General features: G+C 43.6%; 1 protein-coding gene across 2 annotated transcripts in view; it reads right to left on the bottom strand.

Moving 5' to 3' along the window:
* Nucleotides 1–16970, bottom strand: part of LOC118394103 (ephrin-A5b-like) — a 122249-nt gene extending 105279 nt beyond the window's left edge. Inside the window, exon 1 of one of the 2 annotated variants that reach the window (XM_052461813.1) lies at nt 15816–16970. In XM_052461813.1, coding sequence (XP_052317773.1) covers nt 15816–15940 — 125 coding nt within the window. In that variant the 5' untranslated portion in view covers nt 15941–16970. The remainder of the gene's footprint in view (nt 1–15815) is intronic. The other variant, XM_035787356.2, reaches the window with a different exon arrangement.
* Between the last annotated feature and the right edge of the window lie 9843 nt (nt 16971–26813).

Genomic DNA, 26813 nt, shown 5'->3' with positions numbered 1-26813 from the left:
AATATTATTTGGGAGCTTCATGAAATGGGTTTCCATGGCCAAGCAGCTGCATACAAGCCGAAGATCACCATGCACAATGCCAACGTCGGCTGGAGTGGTGTAAAACTTGCCGTCATTGGACTCTGGAGCAGTGGAAACTGTTTCTCTGGAATAGTGTCCACATAGTGTCCACTGTAAAGTTTGGTGGAGGAGGAATAATGGTTTGGGGCTGTTTTTTTTAGTTCGGGCTAGTTCCCCTAAGTGAAGGGAAATCTTAACGCCCTAGCATACAATGACATTCTAGACAATTCTGTGCTTCCAACTTTGTGGCAATAGTTTGGGGAAGGTCCTTTCCTGTTTCAGCATGACAATGCCCCCGTGCACAAAGCGAGGCCCATACAGAAATGTTTTTTTGAGATCGGTGTGGAAGAACTTGACTGGCCTGCACAGAGCCCTGTCTTCAACCCCATCAAATACCTTTGGGATGAATTGGAACGCCAACTGCGAGCCAGGCCTAATCGCCCAACATCAGTGCCCGACCTCACGAACGCTCTTGTGGCTGAATGGAAGCAAGTGTAAAGCCTTCCCAGAAGAGTGGAGGGTGTTGTAGCGGTAAATGGGGGACAAACTCCATATTAATGCCCATGATTTTGGAATGAGACGTTTGACGAGCAGGTTTCCAAGATCTCTGCAGTGTCTGTTTCCACAATCACCAGTCTCTCCAGTCACTCCCTATCAAAGCAGGCCACTTTACCAAGCGCGATCCCCAAGTGTTGTGTGTTGGTGGGTTTCGAGCAGAGGATTAAACATTTCCCACCAACCTCTGATATGAAAGCTCTCTCAGGTTACCACTGCAGCACACAGGTTGTGGGTTTTAAACAGCTGAAGCTCTTTGTTATCGAAGCAGAAAGGGCGTGCTAGGTAGCAGTTAGTGCGGTCTTTGTTGAGGGTCAGCAAGGTGTAAAATAGGTTCCACCTGGGGCAATGTTTACAGCTTCCACCTGAGAAGTGTGGGCGTCCGTGGCCAGGATACCCATTCACACCGACTGGGAGAGAAGACAGAGGGAAATATAGAGGAGGAATATTCTTGAGGGTTAGTCTTTTAAACCCAGTAGTCTTACAGTTGACGCTGTGAAATAGATCAATGACCTAAAGATTGGAAGATAAGGGCGAGTCAGGTACAGTCAGTTAAAAGGAAGAATTTAAGAGCCAGCAATTTTTTTCCTAGATGGGAATTGCTTTCTTAAAACATTTTCAGGAGGTTATCTCAGTCAATTTCTCAATGGGCAGCATCTGTTTGGTGTTGGAGCTCAGCCAGTAACTACTCTTCTCCGGAGGTTTCAGTTTATCGATCACTGTATCGTATGGTTGTAATGTGATGTCAATGCCTCTCTCATCTACCTGCCTGTGGTGCAGTACAGTAGGAGTCCGAGGAAAGTGTGTTGGAGGGGTTCCAAAATAAACACCAACACACTCAAACATATCTGAAGGACAATCGAATAAAGTTCATCATTTATAGATGATTGGGGTTTGTTTGCAATTGAGGAAACGAAACATTCAAAAATCCCAAAGACGAGAGAAGTATTCTCTAAATGTTTACCTCATCAGCCTTTCGTAGTTAAAGTTTGTAACACTTTAGCATTCAAATGCTCCGGTAACATCTAATCCCAAGCCCTTCCAGACTGGGTTATGTGTGAAGGGATGTAAAAAAGAGAAGTAAAATGCCCAGTCCAGTCGCAAAACTCCAATCTGACTCCGGGGAGAGACGACATTCTAGCCCAGCTCAGCGTCAACACTCGTTACACAGGATCCCCGTCTCCCCTCCTTCACTTCTTCCATCTCAGCCCCCTTTCCTCCCCCTCCATCTCAGGCTGGCCTGCACACGCGATCCTCGCGCTAGCCCCGGCTAAGCCTGATAAAGGCTAACACAAGCTCTGTGCAACAGCGCCCTAACCCACTTCCCTGTCTGCCTCCCCACTTCTACTCCAATCCCCCTCTCCACTCCCGCTGCCGCCTGACTACACTTTCGCTTCGCATTACTTCTGCTATTCTAACTTTTCCACTTCTGAACACTATCAATTATGCACTAGAATAACATCGGTGCCCGGGCCGGGACGGGCCGGGCGGCGGGACATAAAGGCCGATTATGAGTGTGAATAATTCAGCCATGTCCCTCTTACCACTGATACAGGCAGGGGGAGTTCTGCTCCGCTCTGCCGTTAATGTACCACGGACAGATGGAAGCCGAACAAGCCCTAATATAAGAATGCCTCTCCACGTCACAGAAAGAGTGAGTGAGGGTGAGAGGGGGATACTGCATTACTAAAGATCAGATCACTCCCCTGTTCCTCTGCTCATTAACAGATTTGGAGTGGAGGATATGTTGAGGGACTGAGAGATTGACACCTGTCAATGAGAGGTGAAATCACAGACAGACACTTCTGGCTTCGGAATATGATGCTGTAAAACAGCATGTGTGTTGCCTCTTGTTTGGTGATGCCAAGTATATTGTTGATTAATTACTTGGTTGCCATGTTATTTTATATCTGGGAAAGTTGGGACTTTGAAAAAAAAAAAAACATGTCAACGGAAGACATTCATATAAAAATTGCTCTGAAACATTAACTTAAAATGGCGTCCGATTTGAAAATGGCGGGTCTCACTAGGAAGTAAGTAGTAAACTAAAAGTATCTCTCAAAGTCATCCTCAAAGTAAAGGTGATATAAAAAAAAAACATTTTCAACAGCAACATTCAATAGGCCAATTTTACCTCTCAGAAAATTCATTAAAAGTGAATTATCTTACATAATATGTATCATAAAGGTAGTCAGGGTCAAACCACATGACGAACAGAGACTGACGACAGTCTGTCACCTTCAAGGTTTCAAACATGTCCGCCTTGACCTCGATTCCCCAGAATTGCGTGCGAAGGTTTGCAAGTACAGCTCGACCTGGGGATCGCAAACAGCTCTAAATATTTAATCGTCCTCCCTCAAGCACAGAGCGGGTTGCGTTCCAATCAAATACAGGGAAAGGTTCTATCTCTTATACCTTACTGGCTAATAATCTATCTTAGCACATTTCCCATCAAGTCTCTCATCATGTGAAAATAATTCACTTTATACAGCTGCAAGCGGCAAGCTGTGTCATCGAAAACAAATCTAAATGTTATTGTATTGAGTTTTTGTAATGCGCCCTTTAAAAAAAATGTGTTAGTACTAATGTGAAAATACCAATGAAAGCTCCAGTCTGGATATATTTTGTGATGGTTTATGTGTATTAATTAAACAAAAAAGAATAGAAAGCTTCATGTGAAATAATTTACTAAATTAAGCTATGATGGTTTTTTTTTCCATTGTTAAAATACGCAAGAGCAGGAGCAAGTGGAAATCTTCCAGCTTTTTTAAAACATTATATAAATTCCTACTTTTAAGAAGAAAAAAACAAACAATATAGTTGTATAGCAGTGATATGACTATATTACAACAAATGTCATATTTCAAATAATAATTGACAATGAAAAGTAAATTAAATTGACATTTTAAAGGAAGGAAGGGTAATACAAAAAGTGTGAATAACAATAAATATTAATAAACCCTACAATAAATAAGAAATAAGAAAAATAAAATGGAAAAGATTTAATTTTAGGTAAATAATGCAATACAATTACAGTAGAAATATCATACTCATGGCAAAGGCATGATTTATAAAACACCTTCCTATTCTTTAAACTTCTGGTCCTATTATTCTTTAAGACATTGGTCCTATTATTATACTCATTTTAAGAGGAACACAGCAGCATAACTTAAGCCCTAATGAGGCAATGAGGCCATTCCAACATTGTTCATTCCTGGGAAAATAAAATACCTCCTGCAATCTTGACTATTTGGGTTTCCATCCCCCCCTCCCCCATTTAACTGGATTGTCTCCGGTCGTGTTTTAGAACTGACGTGGAGTTCTATCGGTTCTATCGGTGAGGAGTACAGAGCACAGCAGGTGAGACGGAACTATGGAACTCTGAAACACTTGAACACTGGTGTTCTGTCTGTTCCGTGTTCGAAGGAACTCAAGTCGGCCTACTGTATATTCCAAAGAGACCTTTCGGGAAACCAAAAACCAACCCCACAGAGAGAAATGTCTGAAACAAGAACGTGTGCCTATTCACTGCCGAAAGAAAACGTTTAGAACAGTACAGCTGCAGACATTTAAATCCAATAAAGTCAGAATGTCCTTGTTTGGTTATCAAATTGCATTATTTCATGTCTCTCATGACTATTTCTGCTCTGTGACTGACCCGCCTTCGATCAGGTGAAACATTGGCAGATAGTCACAAATTCATTTCAGAGGATTTTCTTTTCTTAGGAAGACAGTTCCTTTAAATCACACGTCCCTTATTTCGGGCCATTTTATATACAGTTAAAAAATGAAAAAAAAAACTCTTGTCATGTAAAGCTGTATAATTTGGCTAAAGAATGGCTGCCAGCATTACCCCTTTCTTTGTGTCTGCTCAAAACGTTGTTTTATTTTATTTCTCCTCGCTGAGCCGCCATGTTTTTTCACTCGCATGGCCCTGTCTCAGTCTGGGAGAGAGCGAGAGAGAGCGAGCGAGCGAGAGGGAGACCGTGTAATATTCCTATCCCATCACTGAATTCACCTTCGCCATCTTGAATGCACAGAGAGGGATGGCTAGTCACAAAGGCCGACACACGTGATACAGTAACGTGTTAGCCAGCCGTCAGTCAGCCAGGCCCGCCACAACACTGGGCCTAAACCTAACACAGTGCATGCTGGGTCACCCCAGCAGGATCCCCCAAAACCCAGGAATTATTACTGACACGTCGACTAATAATCATTGGGAGAGAGCATGCACAAGAGAGCATGCACGCGAGAAAGAGAGAGAGAAGCAGCTGCCAGGGTTGTGAGGGCGGTAGGAAGAGAGGGGCAAGATGGAGATCAAGGGAGAAAGAGAGGGGGAACAAAAAAGGCATATTTCTCAAACAACACCCACACACCTCACAAACAACCAGCTCAGTCTCAACTACGATTCCACATATATTTACTCCCAAACATCATTCCACCACACCCCACTTTCCACCAAACCTGTACTTATTTAACACCATAATTTGCAAATAAATTCATTAAAAATCCTACAATGTGATTTTCTGGATTTTTTTTCTCTTATTTTGTCTGACATAGTTGAAGTGTACCTATGATGAAAATTACAGGCCTCTCTCATCTTTTTAAGTGGGAGAACTTGCACAATTGGTGGCTGACTAAATACTTTTTTGCCTCACTGTGAATATATATATATATATTTATTTATTTATTAAGTACTGCATTTCTCAATTCTGACTGGACTGTACCAAACAAAGGGTATTAAAAACTAAAGTGTAGTGATCCTTAAAAATACACATACAGGAGGCTGTAGCCCCAGGCCACCTTCATCACCTCTGTTTATTCCGGAGGCTTAGGGCACTTTGGGGGCTCCCCTTGAGTCTCTCTTATCTCATTAGCCTTTTAAACTGATTAATATGAATGCCCGGGCTTTCGAAGAAAGGAGGGAAGGAGGGAGGGAGGGAAGGAAGAGAGAAAGAAGAGAGGGATGGGGGATTTGAGAGGAAGGGGTTTTGTGTCACAGGACAATGAGCTGATGGCTTTTTAAGCCTCTCAGTGACTCCATGGTTAATACCCTGGGTAGTAACGTTAGATTCAAAAGGCCCGGGATAGGGGCTACACTCCACACTCACTCTGGAGAGATTTGGGGGGGTCAAAAATAAACATGGAGACTAAATAACGCAACTAGAGCTAAACAAAATAGATTAACTCTACTTCTTAAATAGAGCAAAGACATTTTTTAGTGTGTGTGTGTGGGGGGGGGGGGTGTATACGCGCATACTGTACGTGTGTGTGTGTGCCCTATGTTCGTTGGGGTGTCATATTTGGTTATCTGGGATATTGTTTTGGATTATCCAGGGAACCAAAGCTGGGCCTTGAGGAGAGGAGAGGGTGAGGATAGGATTTAACACACATTCCGTGGATTAATTGCTTCCCCTGTACGGTAGAAAATGAGGTCATAGAATAGTGCTGTGGTCTGTTGTAACACTGCTGTATACAGGGGGTTTGTGCTCACACACTCGAACCCAAACCGACGGGCGCGGGAGATACAGCTAAAGCCAGTCAGAATCCCTCCGGTAGAATCCATTTCTAAACCAGATGTGATGCACATGAGGAGTAAAAGGAGTCTACTCCGCTTGATCAAACAACGGTTGAAGAAAATAATGGTGGGTCTAAAATAGCTACTTTTAGGAATATATCCCAATGATAGTGGTATTGTACGTGGAAATCACTCCACAGTCTCTCTCCCACGCACACGCGCACGGACACACACACACACACACACACACACACACACACACACACACACACACACACACACACACACACACACACACACACACACACACACACACACACACACACACACACACACACACACACACACACACACACACACACACACACACACACAAAGGGAGACAAAACATGTGGCCTGAACCGGAGAAGGGTTAATCCTTTCTGCATAGACCCATCCTACCCCACCATCACTGGGAGGGAGGGAGGGAGGGAGGGAGGGAGGGAGGGAGGGAGGGAGGGAGGGAGGGAGGGAGGGAGGGAGGGAGGGAGGGAGGGAGGGAGGGAGGGAGGGAGGGAGGGAGGGTAGAAGAAGGCAGTTAAGGTAGAAAGTCAGGGAAAGGGAGGCATGAAAGGAGTGATGAGGAGTACAAACAGAAGGGTGTGAGGGGTACAAACAGAAGGGTGTGAGGGGTACAAACAGAAGGGTGTGAGGGGTATACACAGGGCCACCTCTTCACCACTCTCCTCTGCCTCACTGTCGCCCTCGGTTATAAGACTCTGCATTCCCCTTTCTCCTCTTCCCCTTTCTCCTCTTCCCCTTTCTTTCTCTCCTCCGTGAACATGCTACAACTTCAGCTGTGCCCCCACCCCTCCCTCATCAACTCCTCCAACTGCTTCATCTTTCCCTCCCTCCTTTTCTCCCTCCGTTTTAAGTGCATGCATACTTCCAGTCCTGGCCGTGGAGAGAGAGAGTGGACAGAGAGAGGAGGAACAATGACCGCCTTTCAGCCTGTCAGAACCCGGCGTGTGTGTGTGTGTGTGTGTGTGTGTGTGTGTGTGTGTGTGTGTGTGTGTGTGTGTGTGTGTGTGTGTGTGTGTGTGTGTGTGTGTAGTGAGAGAGGGTTGTGTTGGTTGTATTTGAAGCTAGTTTGGAAGTGGCCTAACTGTTTTGTGGCTCCTCTCTCCCTTTCAAGCAGCGGGGCTGAGCGAGGTAAAAGCCTTGTTTCCTTGTATTTGTGTTTAAGGAAATGGAATTGAGTGGGGAAATTAGTGTTGCACGGTATACCGGTACCACGGTAATATCACGGTACCAAGACATCATGATAGCAACATTTTAGAATACCTTAGTAGCGTTTCATATGATATTAGCAACCTTTCAGCCCTACTAATCTAAAGAACCTGTACCGACACAATGACATGTATATTCCTACCTCCCATTCACCCAGACAAATCAAATATGATCAAATCAGTCATCCTATGCAATTTTCTATGATACACTGAACAATGTGCTGTGTTGACTAGAAGTGTGAATTTCAGTTCTGTTTTTGGAGCTAGGCCACTGATTTTTTTCCCCCACCATCGTGATACTTGGCCTGGTATCGTATCGTATGAAAAATGTTGTTATTGTGACAACACTTGGGGAAATACTATCAAGGGGTGTTGAATGATGATACGGTAACACTCGCGTAATCTACGCGAGACTGACGCAGACAAACCCGACCAACTGTCGTGCATCCAAAACCCCACATGCCGAGACATGCTGGGCTTTCAGCGGCCTCTGGCAGTACACAGATTAGGGCGAGGATATATGATGTCCCTCTGATGAAGGTACAATACGATCAATACAGTGGGTTGCCTTAACGTTGTGGAGCAATGACGTATCCGCCATTTTTTTTATCCAAACACCAGGAGTCACGGTACAATAAGGTGTGCTAACATTTCCTCCCTGAATTTCATATTCTGCCAGTCGAGAAGCAGCAGTAATGTATGGGCTCTACTCATGGAAAGGGACGTTGGGGAGTAAACCCAGCAGACGGTGAATGTTAGACTGGGGAGAAGTGAAATCTGTTCTAACGTTGGTGACTCTTCCTGAATCTATTGCATCGGAACTAGAGCGTACCGGTCGGCTACATTCTTTTCTCCAGGAAAATGGACCGCACAGCCCAACCATTTGACAATTTCTCTCTCTCTCTCTCTCCCTCTCTCTCTCTCTCTCTGTCACTTCTGAGAAATTACCTCATGAGTCATTTATGACGGGCTACAACTGTCAATTAGTTCTTTATTCTAGAGCTGGAGATGTGTCGTCCTCTGGGATCCATTCTCCACACTGCTCCCCAGCTAGAACAACACCCCCCCCCCAAGTTAAATAAGGAAAACGTCTGTGAATGGTCAAAGTCAGTGTGCCATGAAAGGAATTATCTGTGGAAAATGGGTCTGGTAAAATCAAGGTTTTCAATCGGTTGGTCTCGGTCGCGTCACATTTTCCAGTTGCACAGTAAATTGTGACGACAAAAAAGGAAAATCAATCATTCAATCAAGCCCTTCTGGTCTTTTCATGCAAATGTTGTTATTGCGTCAAAATGCGATTGAACTTGGAGCGTAAATGAGTTTAACAGCGGAACACAGAAAACAAATCAAGCAAGACTAAATGAGCTGGTTAATATCAAATAAATGAATAAATAATTTTATTACACTTGATCAAAAGCTCAAAAATATATATATATTTGTTTTTCTTGGCTTCAATTTAAAAAAAATAATGAACATATCTATGTGCATGTAGCTATACGCCTGACTTCCCCATAAATTGAATAAGTCCAAAAACAGACACGCAACATAAAATCAATGTTATGTTCTTGGACTCCTCTCTCTATATTGGCACAGAGCATAAAGAACTGGTGCCATGGGTGGCAATGTTGAGTTACTGCAGATCCCATACAACCCGTCCACAGACAAATCTAAACCTTTGCATAGACCCATACAGTCACCCTACACTAAATGGACGAAGACGAGCAGTGAGGACAAGAATGGGAAGGACTGGAGGGTTGGAGGACAAGAGTGTCTGATAAATGATTGACAGGTGGGGGTTTGGAGTTGTGGGGTAGGGTAGGGTAGGGGGTGAGGGTTAAGGGTGAAGGGGTAAGAGACCTGCACAATAGCGCCCACATCTGGTCTGGGAAGGCAGAGCACCCCATGCCACTACCAGCTGCTTCCAGACCTCCTAATAAAAGGCCAGAGGGTTGGTGGTGTTGGTGGGCAGAGAGAGCGGCGGAGGGGTGGGGGAGCAAAGGCGGGTGGGGGCTTACTCTGAAAGGGGGGTGGACGATTGAGGGGGGCTCAACAGTTTCAGACACAAAGGCATGAAGCCGACAGAAATAGAATGCATAGAATATACTTCATTCTCCAAATCTGATTCAGAGCTTTAGAGAAGCAAGAACAAAAAAACAACGTGTTTATGATACATGGCTTCTACCCCTAGGAACTGATCCAGAGTCATTTGTGTGGTTTAGGTCTATAGGTAAAGTTTACTGAACTAGGGAAAAGGGAGAACTGGTCCCGAATCAGTTCTGAAAGAGTAAACCCATAAACAGACCATAAAACACTCCCCTGTCTCCTATACCTCGGAGAACCCTGACACACAGAAACTAAACTCAGACCAGGGGGATAGAGAAAAGGGCTAAATAAATCAAACCCATGGAAATAGAAGAGTAATACAGGAATACCGGACAGGGAAAAAGTGATTTTTATCAATAAGGTGACAGAATTGTATAAAAGTACAGTATACGGTCAGACACATGTGGGTGTTGCGTAAGCTGGTTAATACTGTATTGTTTCGAAGTAAAGCCATAGCGTTCCTGTGAAAGCTGAGGGTTAGTGGGCAGCTGAATGGAGATGGGCCGGCCGATAGCGGAGTTTCAGCACTCCACTTGACCTTGGAGTGATTAAGCTCAAAACAAAGCACAAAACTGGGCATTGAAACGGGGGAAAGGTCCACAGTGAGTCATTGAAATGAGTTAAGGCCACAGTACAGTATGTGCCATCAAGAGCTTGCCAGTGCTATGCAAATAACCCAAGCCTCCAAGGGTGATTATTATTATTTTTAAAAAAAATTTACAATAGTTTGGGGAAATATTTTCTGCTCTCTTAGATGTACCAAATCCATGTCATTCATCTACATCACTGTTAAACTTAGACAACAATCGATCAGAATTCACTTTCATGTAAGAACACACAAAAAAAACGCAAAACACCAATTCAAAATTCCCCAAAACAATTCCAAAAGCGTAAAAAAAAAATTCTCAAAAAGCTTTTCAAATGTTGTTTTAATGTATGCAATGTTTCCCTTACAATGACATGCAAGTTCATATAATCTCTAAGGAGTGACACATCCACAGACCCCAGTGAAGCTGACTGTTCCGCCCGCCATCTCTAATGGGGTCAGAGCCGAGAGGCAGTACCAGTGCTTACTGAAGAACATCCCACACACATTTGAGATGTGTTGTGTTGCGTTCTCTACCAGAAGCCCCTCCCCCTCCACCCCCCTACTGTGGTCTCTCGTCTCTTTCACTATAACAACTCACAATGGATACACTTCAGAGGTAGGAAATGAAACTGTTGTCATGAGGACGTAATAAGTGAAGTCAAAAATACACAGAGGTTACTTGTTCAAACACGGCATTTAGTGTTTTTTTTTCTCTCCAAAAGGCTGTCTCGAAATGGAAAGATATTATTATTATCAAAGGGCAGTGAATGCTATTAAGCCCTCGTGAAAGTCATTCACGTTCGTGTCACAAAGCATTCTCTTCTCACTTCATATCTTTCCGTAATCTTAATCATTTATCACACCTTGTACGTTGTGTCTCTACCACTCTCTCCTTTCCTCACTGTATCCCTGGAACGCCATCTTTCCCCTCTCTCTCTCTCCTTGCTGAGTCTAACCTACACTCACAGTGAATGTGCTCTTGCGGGCGCCGCAGGGTTAAAAGAACGACAGAGCAAGAGGCCATTAACGAGAACTAATCAGCATTGAGAGAGAGAGAGAGAGAGAGAGAGAGAGAGAGAGAGAGAGAGAGAGAGAGAGAGAGAGAGAGAGAGAGAGAGAGAGAGAGAGAGAGAGAGAGAGAGAGAGAGACAGAGACAGAGACAGAGACAGAGACAGAGACAGAGAGAGAGAGAGAGAGAGAGAGAGAGAGAGAGAGAGAGAGAGAGAGAGAGAGAGAGAGCGAGAGCGAGAGCGAGAGCGAAAGAAGAGAAGAGAAGAGAAGAGAAGAGAAGAGAAGAGAAGAGAAGAGAAGAGAAGAGAAGAGAAGAGGGAGAGAGAGCTGACGGAAAATAAGTCAGAGGGTATAGAAAAAGAGAAGCGACAGGGCAGATGAGATAAAGTGTGTAGATCATTGGGGTCAAATTCATTTAAACTCAAATCCACTGTTACATTGGGTGTGGGATTTAATCTAAAATATCCCATCCATGTAAATGAATATATCTCTTATTAAATAATACATGGAACTTTAATCAAAACATTTCCGTAATGTAAATAAATAAGTCCTTATTGGCTTTCGAACCCCCTGCACGGACTAGCCTCCTATCTCTCCTAAGGTAGAGACGACCAAGGAGTGTGGAGACTGGCTTTCCCTCTACAGTCTGAAAATGTACCGTGCCTGTGTCAGTGTAGTCAGCACGTGTGCACACACACAGACAAACACACATGCAGAGTGACAGACAGTTTGTCACGTCCCGTGGCTCAGCGACAGGTAATGAGAAGTCCAACCGAGTGAGATGTAATTATCAGACGTTTATGAGAGTCTGAAGGAGAGGGAACAAGCCCTCGGTGACCTCCCAGCCCATTATTCACGTAGCAATGATACATGCACAGAGTGGCCTAAGAGCTATAAGGGAGGCCAGCCGATCGGGGTCGGGGTCAATGATACCATTTCAGTTCAGTACATTCGGGATTTATCTGTTTGGTAAATCTCGCATACACACCTCAACGTTCTCCAGCAGACACAGGCTAGCTTTGTGCTGTATGACCTCTGTGTGTGCCTGTGAGTCTCCAAGTGTGTGCGTGCGTGCGACCTCTGCGAGACTGTGTGCATCTCTCAAACTAGCATCCCTAGTTAGGTCCATGGAGGGACGCCTGGAATATGTAATTGTATTCATTCATTTTCTGGGCCCAGTGTGAGAACGAACGAATGAACGAGAGAGAGAGAGAGAGAGAGAGAGAGAGAGAGGGAGAGAGAGAGAGATAGAGAGAGAAAGAGATCCACAGCTACAGGGGGGGGAGAAGGAGGAGAAGCAAGGGGGAGAAAGTGGGGAGAGCTCTCACCAGCAAGCAGGGACCTCCTGAGAGAGAACAAACTTCCCTTCGTTACACCAAATACTCAAGGTACTGAAAGAAAGAAAGAAAGAAAGAAAGAAAGAAAGAAAGAAAGAAAGAAAGAAAACGAAGAATCCTGAGACAAAACTGTGTCCCTTCATTAAGGACGTTAGAGAGCGAGAGAGAGGGGGAGAGAGATTCACCAGAGTAATTAAGCAGTTACAGGTTCCCAGTCTCCTGCCGAAGGTGTGAAGCATCTAAACGCTCACTTCACTTCGAGCCAAAAGGGCTACAAAAGCCTGCAGTCTGCTACCATACACCACTGAACTGTACACTCAAGTCCTGAGAGTAAACACCTACGCTAGCAGATAACTAAGGGCTGTATGATTTCTCCACAATCCCCTTTCGGAGAGAGTAATATGTCATACAGAGAACATACGCCATGCACCACATACAGAGAGAATACATATTTATTTACTGAGTCATCTGGAAGAGCGTCTTTGATGCTCTACTCTCCTCTCTCTCCCGTTGTTCTAGTTTTCTGACCCTGCCCGATAGGGTTGAGCGTCAAACAAACTTGATTAGTGTAAGTAGAAGAGAATGACTAACATTATTAAACCCTTTCACAAAACCTGTTTCCTGTCCTCGGGCAAGTCAGGACTTCAAAAACAAGACATGGGGCTCGGGAAACAATCTATTTCTCATATTTTACAATGACACACAAGTGCAGCACGTATTGAAGCCTCGTTAGCTTCTCCTGTCAGTTTTTCTTTTCTTCAATTTCAACTCTCAACCAGAGATTTACAGCGAGCCTACTCAAACGTTTTAATTTCGGCGTCTTTATTTTTTCCTCCCCTGGAACTAAGTAAACGGTCAGCCCATCTGGAGTGAATCAAGTGGTCCACAGAGCCGCCAGTCAAAGTCTTAGTGAAAAATGTGCACCCCTAATGAAACCGTGTCTATCAGTGTAAGACATCAGATTGAGCCCAACTTTGCGTTGCTTGTATTGAACAAAGCGGCACACAAATAAACAACTGGCTTAAACTGGAGTGCAGAGCTGGACCACAACAGTCACGGTGGAGTGTATCAGCGCTGGGGATCTCTAGTCTACAGCTAGAACAGCCCAACCCCAGCTCTTCGTAGGCCTCTATGCTGAACCCTACACTTGTACCATCGCCACTAATTGCTCTCAGCGATTCATCTTTTTTTTTTCTCACAAACTTCAAACTGAATATAAATAGTTATACAAGAGCGTCTGCATAGCTACAATTAATAACTTTAAAAAATGTATTTGGATAATTAGTTTAGGGGCTTCAAACAACATATAGTGAACAGCTAAAACCGCATTGGAAATAGCCCAGAGTTAATGGTGATATAGAAAGTCAGAAATACTCATTTAAAGTTAAAATAACACATACAATAAGAAGCTAAATATGATAAGTAAAAATATGTTTGACTATGTAACGTGTGATTGTCTGCTGTTACGTTTTCCAGAACATGTTATTTATTTCCATCAACATATTTGTATTACATGTATGGCCTCTGTTGAAAACGGCATTAGCTAGGCGTTCTATGCTACGGGTTCAAGGAAATCTAAAGGTCAACCAACCTACGCTGACCTTATTCTCACTGTAATACTGCTACATTGGTGCTTTATTGTACCACTCAATACAAATAGATATTTTCATGAATATGATGAATACACATCTTGGACACACATCTTCTTAGTCCTATAAATAACTATGTTTGCAAAACTCTTTTCTCTCTTGATCAATTTCAATGTTGTTTTAAATGATTCGATACAAATATTTTTTCTCCACTAAAATAAAACTATTATTTTGCCAATTCGTGTTGATATCACCCATACTTTGTGGAAAAGTTTCAGATTATAATGTATCCTAAAAGCTACATGCACGCTTGGATGTCCAACATCTTTATTCAATAGCCAAGAAACTAAAGTTCGTTACATCATTTGATATATAAGAAATCCATTAGGTGGGTTTTTAGGGGGCAACATGTGGTTCGGTACTTTGTTTGTGAATATATCCCTCAAAGAGGATACCATTGCGAGCACAATGGTTTTGGAGCAGAAGTGTCCCAGTTCCCGAACTACCTGGCCGTGGGCTAATAAATTGGTGGATACATTCTACATTTCCTATTTTGATCATCAATTTATTTTAATGTTTGTGATTTTAGACTGTATGACAATAACGTTACCTATCGAAACTCGCAAGAAGTAGAATACTTTAATGCAGAAAAAGTTATTACTTTCAGAACTTTAACTTTTCAGTCAACCTCCAATTGAATTGCAGTATTTACATAGGCTGTTAATTACATATCTATGACTTAAATCTATAAACCAAAGTAATCGCATAATGATATTATAATTCTAAGTAAGTTAAACGATTTTGGGGGAAAATCCAGAAGAGTTTGACTTTTTTCATAGGATTAAAACATGTTTTCCGAATGAGAACAATACGTGGATTGGATAAATCCTTGGTGAACAGCTCATATCATGATCAAAAGACAATAAATTAAAAGACGAAATTAAGTCCAACCTATATCAGCCTGTCGAAGCGTTTTGTTCCTGATTGAGTAGGCAAGGCCTATTGATTTCTGATCATCCTCAAAATTGTAAGAGGGATCCGCAAATGTGCGGATAGGCTACAACTCTAGTGCCAAAACATAAACTGAAGGCCTACAGACTTGACTGGTTCCCTTTCCACCCCGCTTGTTGTTCTTACAAATACGAAATATGGGTTAATCATGGTGCCATGTTTGACCAGCATTTGCATTCGAAGATTAGAGAAGTAAGCTACAAATACGCGTGTACGCCGTCCAAACAACGCAATGGTACACGCGCTATCCTACACGCGCCAACAGCAGGCTTACTCTAATCAAATAGCGTTCCATGATTTAACCCGGTGACTATCCAGAAAACCGACACTCGCGCCCACTCTTAGGTGGGGGTTAGATTCAGTAACACCGAATGCTGGTACTGGAACACCGGATAATTTACTCTCCAACAGTGCGCTTTTCTGGTAACACATCGAAGGCTTATTATATGCCAAGATGACAGATTTGATAACTTGACGAGTTTGATTACTGTTGATTGCATACAATTCAGTGTAGCATCTATCCCAAATAGGCTAGCCTAAATCCAACCCGGTGTGCACAGGTTGTGTTCTGTTGCATCAATAGCCGACCCACATGTCTGAGAAATATAACCCATCTGAGTGAAGTGCTCAATAGGCAGTAATCTATATCTTAAATGAAAGGCATCGCCATCGGTCTATATATTTGATCCACCGAAACGTATTGGTCCACACCGGCCGCCCCTGGAGAACATCGACTCGCTTCGGCCCCACTGGCCGCTCTGAGTGGCACCTACCTGGGGTTGGTTCGGTTCCAGAAGACGGCATAGCGGTCGGCCACCACCTTGGAGCTGGGTTCCTGGCTGAATACACACATCCATAGCACCAGAAAGACGAATAGCACCATCTCCACTTGCAGCATCACTACAGCAAAGTTCGGCACGTATTCCTCTTCGATGCGGGGTGACTGCGGGATCAGTCAGTTTTAGGGTACACTTCAGCAGGAGAGATGCTTTGTCTTGTTTACATTTGTGTGCCTTTTCTGTCCTCTGTCGCAGTTCATGAATGGCAGAAATAGGCAAGACAATTTAACAACAGAAAATCGCTGTCTCCTACCCCAAGGTGCGAGAGGCTTTGATAGCGCAACCCTGCAACAGAGATGACGCCTCGTTGGTCAATTGGAATCACACTTAATTTGACGACAGTAGCAGGTGAAGTTATCAAATGCAAGGGTCACTGTGGTTAGTGCTTCTCTCTTCAGGTTCAGTGTCTGTTTCAGTTGTATGGTATGTGCATGGGACATCCGTTTTTGACGGTTCCAGTATGCGTAAAAATTACTCCTAGGCCAGACAAAATATGTTCACACAAATATACATATAGGGATATCAAACAAATATTGATAAAACAGTTGTTCGAAGTCCCCTCTAACAGACTACAGCCGTCTCTGTACGGTCATGCGCTGAGCTGGATCGGTGTCAAGATTGAGTAAGGAAAACGAGCCATATGTGTCCAATGTCCCCTTATAGCTGGTGTCCAATGTCCCCCTATAGCCGGTGTCCTTCAATGTCCACGTTTTCAGAGATGGAACTTTGGAAAGCCATATAGGCAACCCCCGGTTGTAGTCTAGTCCTTTTTTCGTAACGCTGTCTCTGCTCCGTTCGCAGACTGGCCGGGAAAAAAAGGCAGCTATCCTTTCTCAGCGATGTCTTGATAGTGTCAAGGGGGTGGGGAGGAGTCCGTCCTCGAGCCTCTCTCATGCGCTACTGTTGGGTGACAGTAGAGACGCTTCTTTACCCGGAGCCCAAATGGCAGCATTCCACTGCATCCTCTTCATATATAAGCATAGGAGAGAAAAAATAAAACACGCTTTATTCATGTGCTTCTTTCCCCCTGATGTTTAGATTCAACGGGACGAGACTAAAGGGACGGTGAGAGCAAAGGCAGCTCCGTGCAGCCAGAAAGTGGGTTCGGTTACAGCCGAACGGAGGATAGTCCCATTGGTTTGAATTTTGAATGGGCGTCACACTAACAAAGCAAAAGCCCTCCCCTCCCAACCGAACTAATTCAATTACTATGAGGTAGCCGAAAGTATCGTTTGCACTGGGAGAAGGAGCTCAGGACAGGGACCGAGCAATAGCCTGTCAGATCACACTGATTAACGCACTGCGCAGGCTATTTCATTACCGAGCAAACGGACACAGACCAAGGTTCGAGTTACGATCTGGACCGATATGGTGTGTGTGTTTGTATCTCATTAACTCAGAATAGAATCGAACACAACACATTGTGTCTGTTCTTTTGACACACATTTGTAGCCCTGGGTCTATAGCGACCTTGTGATTTGAAAGAAACTGCAACAATACATTTTTCATCCAGAGTTTCTTCATGATGACATGACCCTCCGCAGCGGATGGATATCCAAACTTGTTGCAGTGTGGTATCGATGCAGCGCCCAGACGCCCCACAGTGGAGACAAGGAAAATCAGCCAAAGCTACTCCTACAGTACAATTGGCACGACGAAGTCCGACTGGATACAGAGGTTATGAAAACCTGTTATGGCAATGCTAGATATGTATTTTTCAGAGAGTATAGAACCTTTAAGATGCATAAAACATGATATTAAATGTTAGCAAGTGAGACTTCGGGGTGAACTATGGGCATGGTGAATAATCTACATAATTATTAGCTACTCCTCTGTTTATTGGTGTGGCTTGCGAACGCAGACACACTTTCGATATTGAACTGTTATTCATTCGAGAAGCAGTCAGAAAGTATTGTTACCACAACCGTTATAGTTGAAACTACACAGATATTAGCCACGTTTTAAACACTGTGTGACTGAATAACAGGTGTCTGTTGAGCCATAGACTTTTAATTCAGCCAGCAGGTCATATATAGAGGGGCCAGGAGAAGAATAGGAGAGGAGCCAGAGAGAAGGAAAAGAGGAGGGATGGTGGCGGGGAGGGGGTTAGATGGGTCACAGCTCATACTTTAAAATAGTCCTTTTGACCTTGTCCTGGTAGCTGGTGTATACTGAACTCACACACACACAGAGATTGGAACTCAGGCCACTGACAGCTACCAGGAGAGGAGGAGAGCCTAGAGGTCAAAGAACAGTCGTTTTCACAGCCACTTTACAGCCATAACTGCATTCCTTTCCTGCTGGGTCTCTCTCTCTCTCTCTCTGTCTCTTGCTCGCTCTCTACACACACACACACACACACACACACACACACACACACACACACACACACACACACACACACACACACACACACACACACACACACACACACACACACACACACACACACACACACACACACACACACACACACACACCAACAATGCACAGACACTAATGTCTGTCCATAAAAGGAAGATTGGGCTGCTGTGTATGAGAACCCCCTACTGCCTACAATTCTCTTTATCAGGGAAACAGCCATTTACCCTGTCCCCTCTTAAACCCACACAAACAAACACACCACACACACACACCAGATATTCTCTCTGTCCCCCTCTTTAACCTGCAGTCCCATTGGGTGGCTGTGATTACATCTATCTGCCACAGGCCTAGTTTTCTTCCAGAACCATCCACACATTCTCATGGAGAAATGACGAGGAGCTTGAACTCCATTTTCGAGAAAAGTGTTTATTTTTTCACTTGATTGATTGGCGTTGAAAAATGCTATTTCAACAAAGAACATTGTGATAGTACAGTCGTGGCCAAACGTTTCGAGAATGACACTATTAATCTTCCCAACGTTTGCTGCTTCAGTGTCTTTGTATATTTTTGTCAGGTGATACTATGGAATACTGAAGTATAATTACAAGCATTTCATAAGTGTCAAAGGCTTTTATTGGCAATTACATGACATTGATGCAAAGAGTCAATATTTGCAGTGTTGACCCAGTCTATTTCAAGACCTCTGCAATCCACCGTGGCATGCTGTCAATTCACTTCTGGGCCACATCCTGACTAATGGCAGCCCATTCTTGCATAATCAATGCTTGGAGTTTGTCAGCATTTGTGGGCTTAGTTATCACTTTTGCCTTATGGCAAGGTGCTCCATCATGCTGGAAAAGGCCATGTTTGTCACCAAACTGTTCCTGGATGGTTGGGAGAATTTGCTCTCGGAGGATGTGTTGGTACCATTCTTTACTCATGGCTGTGTTCTTAGGCAAAATCGTGAGTGAGCCCACTCCCTTGACTGAGAAGCAACCCCACACATGAATGGTCTCAGGATGCTTTACTGTTGGCATGACACAGGACTGATGGTAGCGCTCACTTTGTCTTCTCCGGAGAAAGCTTTTTTCCGGATGCCCCAAACAATCAGAAAGGGGATTCATCAGAGAAAAGAACAATGATTCCAAGCACCACCCTCCTTTTGAAACTACCAGTCTGTTGTTCGAACTCAATCAGCATGACAGAGTGATCTCCAGCCTTGTCCTCGTCAACACACACCTGTGTTAACGAGAGAATCACTGACATGATGTCAGCTGGTCCTTTTGTGGCAGGGCTGAAATGCAGTGGAAATGTTTTTTGGGGATTCAGTTCATTTGCATGGCAAATAGGGACATTGCAATTAATTGCAATTCATCTGATCACTCCTCATAACATTCTGGAGTATATGCAAATTGCCACCATACAAACTGAGGCAGCAGACTTTGTGAAAATTCATATTTGTGTCATCCTCAAAACTTTTGGCCACGACTGTGTAGTTGGCCATGTTTTTCAAGGTCTATGCAGAACATTGTAAGTGTCAGAAATCATCTTTTGGTTTATAACCCGCACACACACGACTGTATAAAGAGAAATTGATTTGAACACGGGTCTTACTCGCTCTACTCCTGCTCTCTCCCTTCAATATCACTTCACACAGGAAGCATTGAGTGTGTCTAATCCATGTACTCACAACATACCAGGGGAATAAATACGCCCGGTCCCAAACCAACACAGGTCACACACACAGGTCACACACACACACAGGTCACACACAGGTCACACACACACACACACACAGGTCACACACACACACACACACACACACACACACACACACACACACACACACACACACACACACACACACACACACACACACACACACACACACACACACACACACACACACACACACACACAGGTCAGTGGGAGTGAGTAGAGGACTGGCTGCTCAGTATGTAGGGTTATTGTTGGTTAGCCAAATGTGTAATTAGAGAGTAAACAGTATCAGACAGCATCACAGACTCATTAAAGGGGTGTGAGATGAGAGCATGGGGGACCTAGCAAGTCTGGTATCAACTCTACAGCTCCATTTCTGTCTGTAATACAGTATCTGTACTCTCTTAACCTGGAGTCAGCAGAGGGGAAACCTCGTTTTCTGTGGGGTCTTTGTTAGTCACAGCAACTTTAGCAACAAAAAAAGATATGTTTGGAAGCATTTGTCACTCACTCACTTATCCCCGTCGTGATGTCGTGATGGCTGGTGCAGAAGAGCAGCAACAGACTTTGTTGGTCTTGGGACGTCTTCTTCACTGTGCGGCAGCGCTGCTGATGTTGTTGGAGCTCAGACTACATTGTTCTCCTCCATATTGTCTTGGACCTCCCCCTCTTACTGTCCAATGTATCCATTTGTGGCACCTGTAACAAAAAAAAACACAAACGAGGGGAAAAAAAACTATCAGACAACATGCAGTGACGTCCAAAAGTATTGGGTCAGCGACACTTTTGTTTTGGCCCCCTAAAATGGAGGGACGATGTACAAAAAGTGCTGTAATTTCTAAACGTTTCACCCGATTTGCATGACAACAAATAGCGGGTCTGTCTGCACGTTAACCTCATAGTCATCATTTTATCATTTTAAGTCCAAAGTGCTTGATTGCAGAGCCAAGACAACAACAAATCTGTCACTGTCCCAATACTTTCGGAGCTCACTGTATGTAGCTAAAAGAAAATGCATTCTCAGTCTACTTACCTCATAAAATACAGGTGTAATACAGGTGTAATACAGGTGTAATACATGTGTAATAAAGGTGTAATACATGTGTAATAAAGGTGTAATACAGGTCTAATTGAACATAAACAGGCATAACCAGGAGATAAAACAGGTCTGAGCAGCAGGTCCTTCACAGGAGCTCAAAGACCACTTAGCTCCTCATCACACACTCACAGCTCCTCCAGCATTGTTTGATGTGGGCCTGTATTATCTGGGTCAGGGGCTTAGGTCACTCTGGGCTAGTTGGTCAGAAGAGAACACTTTGACCCTGTAGTCTACCGGTAACTGTGCGTAGTGCTTACCGGATGAACACATATTTTTACCAGTTTGTTCTTAAGATTACAATAAAGAGCTTGAGTGATTTATTCCAGTTACGTGAATTTCAAATCGGCAAATAACATATTAAATACGCATCGCTAATGGTGAAGAGTACTCATGACATATCTCCTATCTGTGTTGTAATGTTGGAAGAGAATCACATATAAGCATGTGTATAGACATGCAGTGTGTAATGTGTTCAGACATTGTGTAGCTCCCGGCCTCATTGGTACACAGCTCACACACACACGTTAATATGATGCTCTCTCATTGGTTTAGACAACCGAGTCCGTGTGAGTTAGTACTACAGAGTGATCACTGCACATACAGTACTCTACAGAGGCACGCTGGGAGGGACCAAGACGATAGGTAATCACAGTAGAATCACGTCACTGAGAGGATCGAAAATGCTATGCTATAAAGTTATACTGGTCATTTGATATGAACAAGTACATTCAATTTTAGACCTGGGTTATTACTAGTTTTACTTCGTGCACCCCGTGTCCACTACAGTTTGACACCACAGTGTCTCTCCACCTGTTTTACCAGTCTAAGCTATGGTCCTCCTCATTGATGTCATTTCAGAGGTCATTGTAGGTCATTAAACTGGATTTGACCTTGTGTCGGTGAATCATAAAAGTATAGATTTTTTTTTTTTATCGTCCCATAACGAACACTCTTAAATTGAATCCGTCGACGCTTGTTTCAGAGGAGAGGTCAAACTACTCCTACACTCAACGCCCACCACCATGTGGACGAACAGTCTTGTCGTTATCACCCACCCCCCCCCCTCTCTCTCTCTGAGTCCTTTTCTTTAGACCGCATATCAGATGAGGTCTTTTATTGTCACACAATGCACTTCGAGCTTCAGCAAAGCAGATCACTCAGAGTGTCTGTGTCGCAGAGAAGACACCTCGGGTTGACGGAGTCATGAACAGCAGACGGGAATCAATAGGAAGGGACTAATCGGATATATTTGCTGGGACGGGCTCAGCCCTGAATGTCAATGATGGAGCGCTGATGGGGACTGATGCTGTCATTACTACACACTCTATGGAGCAGACAGGTGTAGGTGGGAGAAGACAAGACGAGCCCGTCTAGCCAATAAAGAGTAATATAGTGGGTTTCCCAGGCCTGCCGAGGGAGAGTTTTCCTGTATGAGTGAAAAGGGAGCAGTTAGTCAAGCTGCGTGTTGAGAGAAAGAAAGAGCGGGGGTCTGTGCGTGAGCGTGGAAAAGGGAGGCCGGTCTTATCTAGCCAAATAAATCTTTCCCATGACTGTTCTATCTCAATGTAAACATTATGAACACACACTTTATTTTGTGTGTGTCTCTTAGATGAGTGAGAATAACAATGTAAAGCAGGTCGGGGCTGTTGGAAGGACAGTAAATGATGTAGAAGGAATAAGAACATTCTTTAGTAGGGTCCGTATCGGCCGACACCTGTAAAAGCAACTGTCCTCTGTCTGCCCTACACTTCGCCTCTCAGCAGCACAGATAGCGCTCTTCTTTTCTCACTTTTCTTTCCTTTTTCCACACAGAGTACACAGTAGCGTGCACTTTCTCTCACAGCACCTTCACAGACACATACAGGATGGAGCTTTAAGACCCTGCAGCCCACCAAATCCCCGGCTGCTGTATAAATGTTTATTTGGCGCTTTGTTTCTCTATGCCGGGTGTCTGCTACATTATTCTCTCGGTTTTTATCACACAGCTTACAAATGAGATCTAGTCCAGCTGGATTCTGTGTGTGTTCTCACGTCTTAGACAGACTGTGTGTGTGTGTCACAGGAGATTGGTGGCACCTTAATTGGGAAGAATGGGCTCGTGGTAGTGGCTGGAGCGGGATGAGTGGAATGGCATCAAATACATGGTGTCCATGCGTTTGATGCCATTCCATTCGCGCCGTTCCAGCCATTATTATGAACTGTCCTCCCCTCAGCAGCCTCCACTGGTGTGTGTGTGTGTGTACCTCAACAGGCTTTATTTTTTAAAACGAAATCCTAAAAATGGTATAATATATTCAGACAACCACATTATTGTACAAAAGACTTCCATACAGAACAGTTGTGTAACAGACTATTACGACCCAAAGGTGGGAGGAGAGAAGGCACACCACTGTTGAACATCTTTGTATGTCGTGCTCTTTCATTATAGAAATTCATGTAAAAAACCTTTGATATGACCTTAATACAATCCAGTAGGCATTCTGGTCCATGGGGCTCTGACTTCTTTCAAGTCCCTGAATGAAATGGATGTTCCACATTCGTTTATTCCAGTCCTGTAGAAATGACTGAACACGTTGTGATTCAAAGGCAAGCGCAGACTTAATGGGGAGCCTTACTCAAAGCAAAATGGAAAAAAAGGAATATTAGCCTTGTGTCAGTACTGTTCACAAGAAGACACATCTTCTTTAATACCGGTTTACTCTTCTCCTTCGTTCTACATTCTCTCTCATTCTCTGTCCCGTTGCTACGTGTGAAGGGGGACAACTGAGTTCAGCCGTACATTACTGACCATAGCACAATAGCATTAGCGTATGGTGTTTAGCATGCTAATTAGCGTTAGCATCGTGGATTGGCACTCGTCATAATGGGATGAGCTGAGATCCCAAGTTAACCAGAAGGTTTGTGACTCTGATCCGATGAAGACGGCGATAGCCCAAAAGGAATATTGAACGTGACAGTGTGTTTACAATGGTGGCTTAGAGAAGAAGCCTTTTTTTTTTTTAAGTGACCATAGAGGAACTAAGACGAATCAACAGCTTTCTCCGGGATTGTCACTTTATTCTACCCCTTGTTTCCATCAGAATACTATGAATTAGAGTCACCTCAGTTGTCTCCTTGCTTCAGGCATTGAGAGCCATAATCATAGTCACCGCCCCAATCTTTTTTTATAATCTTGTTGCAAAGGTAAACTCTTAATTAATCATTATCTCAAACATACTTTCTTGCAACTGTAGAGGGAATCTTATTTTTGACTAACCGTGGTTTGTTGTTTTGAATCAACGTGGAAAAACTGATTGGATTTGAGAGAAAAAAAGTCAGCAACATATGGGAATTTCGTCTTTTTTTTCACCCAACTTCGGTTGATCTCACGTTGAATTCACGTGAGGTGACAACTCAAATGTAAATCAAAACTAGACGTTGAACTGCCCAGTGAGTACCCTCTTAGTGCGAGTCAATAGGATGGAGGAAAAGCTTTCTGGCATGGCGTCCATGTGGGTGGTTGATAACATTAGGAGGAAGTGACCCGAAGGAAGAGCCTAGTTTCATTCATGTCCTTATTTGTAAGGACCTCAATTGAGGGCTGCGTTCCTCCATAGTTGTTTTAATGTGACAACATTCGTATAGAGCCTGACACCAGAGTAATCCTCCTTCTATAGATGTCACTCAGTGTCCCTGATAGCCTATTTCCTTGCCTTATTCTTAATTCGTCATTTTTAATGGGAGGAAAGAAGAGCGATTTGGAGTCTGCAGCAACTGCGTCTGTGCCAATCTGGTAATCACACACACACACACACACACACACACACACACACACACACACACACACACACACACACACACACACACACACACACACACACACACACACACACACACACACACACACACACACACACACGTGTTACTTCTGGAAAAATATATTTTCAAAAGGTTTTCTTTGTTGAACTTTTTTTTTAAATGATTTAGGAGTTTTAGCTTGAGTAATCGTCACCAGTGAGAATCAGGAGTGAGAGAACGTGCAGATCTAGCACAGGCACACAGTTTGGAATACAGGGGATGTCATGAGAAAGTGTTGCATTTACCTTAACTAATGGATGATGGATTCACACGCACAAACCAGCACCAAAATTATACTGTCTTCCAGCGAGAGTTACTGCCCATGCTAATGCAGTGTCCAGAAGAGAAACACCCAAAGCCTTTCCTGGTCCCCACTTGCATGGTGATGTCATCATTCTGTTCACTGTCCTATGATGTCATCATACCGTTCCCGATGCTCCCATGACACGAAGCAGGAGATGTGAGCTCACTGCATAGTTCCCCACGGTAGTATCAATCACTTTGGCTATGGAGGAAACTGATGTGATGGACTGCGATCATGGCAGATCAGCTCCTCCTAACACACAGCTGGCAACATGGTCGAACCACTCCTCAGCCATCACTGTGACTTTTCCCTGACAGGAAATAGTTTGATGTATTGGTGTCATTACCTATTTACACGGTAACTATATCAGGGGGACTACAAGAGATACGCATCTCTCATCACATAAGCATTTATTTAATAGAATCTGATTTTTATTACTTGATGCAACTCTGTAATACCTGAAAAACTCTTGGCCCTGGTAATTATAACCTGGTTATAGCCCTTGGTTCTCCTGGTCAGGTCATAAGGAAAAAGTCACCATTACAGTGTAGCCCTACCAATGAAAGCTATGATCTATGGTCTCAGGAGATGCACCTGCTCATTCAAGGGTTTTTCTATATTTTTACTATTTTCTACATTGTAGAATAATAGTGAAGACATCATAACTATGAAATTAAACATATGGAATCATGTAGTAACCAATAAAGTGTTAAACAATATATATTTTAGCTTCTTCAAAGAAGCCACCCTTTGCCTTGATAACAGCACACTCTTGGTATTCTCTCAACCTACTTAACGTGGAATGCTTTTCCAACAGTCTTGAAGTAGTTCTCACATATGCTGAGCACTTATTGGCTGCTTTTCCTTCACTCTGCGGTCCAACTCATCCCAAACCATCTCAATTGTGTTGAGATCGGTTGAATGTGGAGGCCTTGTCATCTGATGCAGCACTCCATCACTCTCCTTCTTGGTCAAATAGCCCTTAAACAGCCTGGAGGTGTGTACAGGTCAATGTCCTGTTGAAAAACAAGTGATAGTCCCACTAAGCGCAAACCAGATGGGATGGCATATCGCTGCATATTGCTGTGGTAGCCATGCTGGTTAAGTGTGCCTTGAATTCTAAATACAGCAATACCAGCAAAGCACCCTCACACATCACACCTCCTCCTCCATGCTTCACAGTGGGAACCACACATGCAGAGATCATCTGTTCACCTACTCTGTGTCTCACAAAGACACGTGGTTGGAACCAAAAATCTCAAATTTGGACTCATCAGACCAAACAACAGATTTCCACCGGTCTAATGTCCATTGCTCGTGTTTCTTAGCCCAAGCAAGTCTCTTCTTATTATTGGTGTCCTTTAGTAGTGGATTCTTTGCAGCAATTCATCCATGAAGGCCTGATTCACGCAGTCTGCTCTGAACAGTTTATGTTGAGATGTGTCTGTTACTTGAACTGTGAATAATTTATTTGGGCTGCAATTTCTGAGGATGGTAACTTCAATGAACTTATCCTCTGCAGCAGATGTAACACTGCATCTTCCTTTCCTGTGGTGGTCCTCATGATAGCCAGTTTCATCATAGAGCTTGATGGTTTTTGCGACGGCAC

Source organism: Oncorhynchus keta, chromosome 14 (assembly GCF_023373465.1).
Source record: "Oncorhynchus keta strain PuntledgeMale-10-30-2019 chromosome 14, Oket_V2, whole genome shotgun sequence".
Lineage (NCBI taxonomy): Eukaryota > Metazoa > Chordata > Actinopteri > Salmoniformes > Salmonidae > Oncorhynchus > Oncorhynchus keta.
Note: the sequence above shows the minus strand (reverse complement) of the source record. Positions and strands in the feature narration are given on the sequence as shown.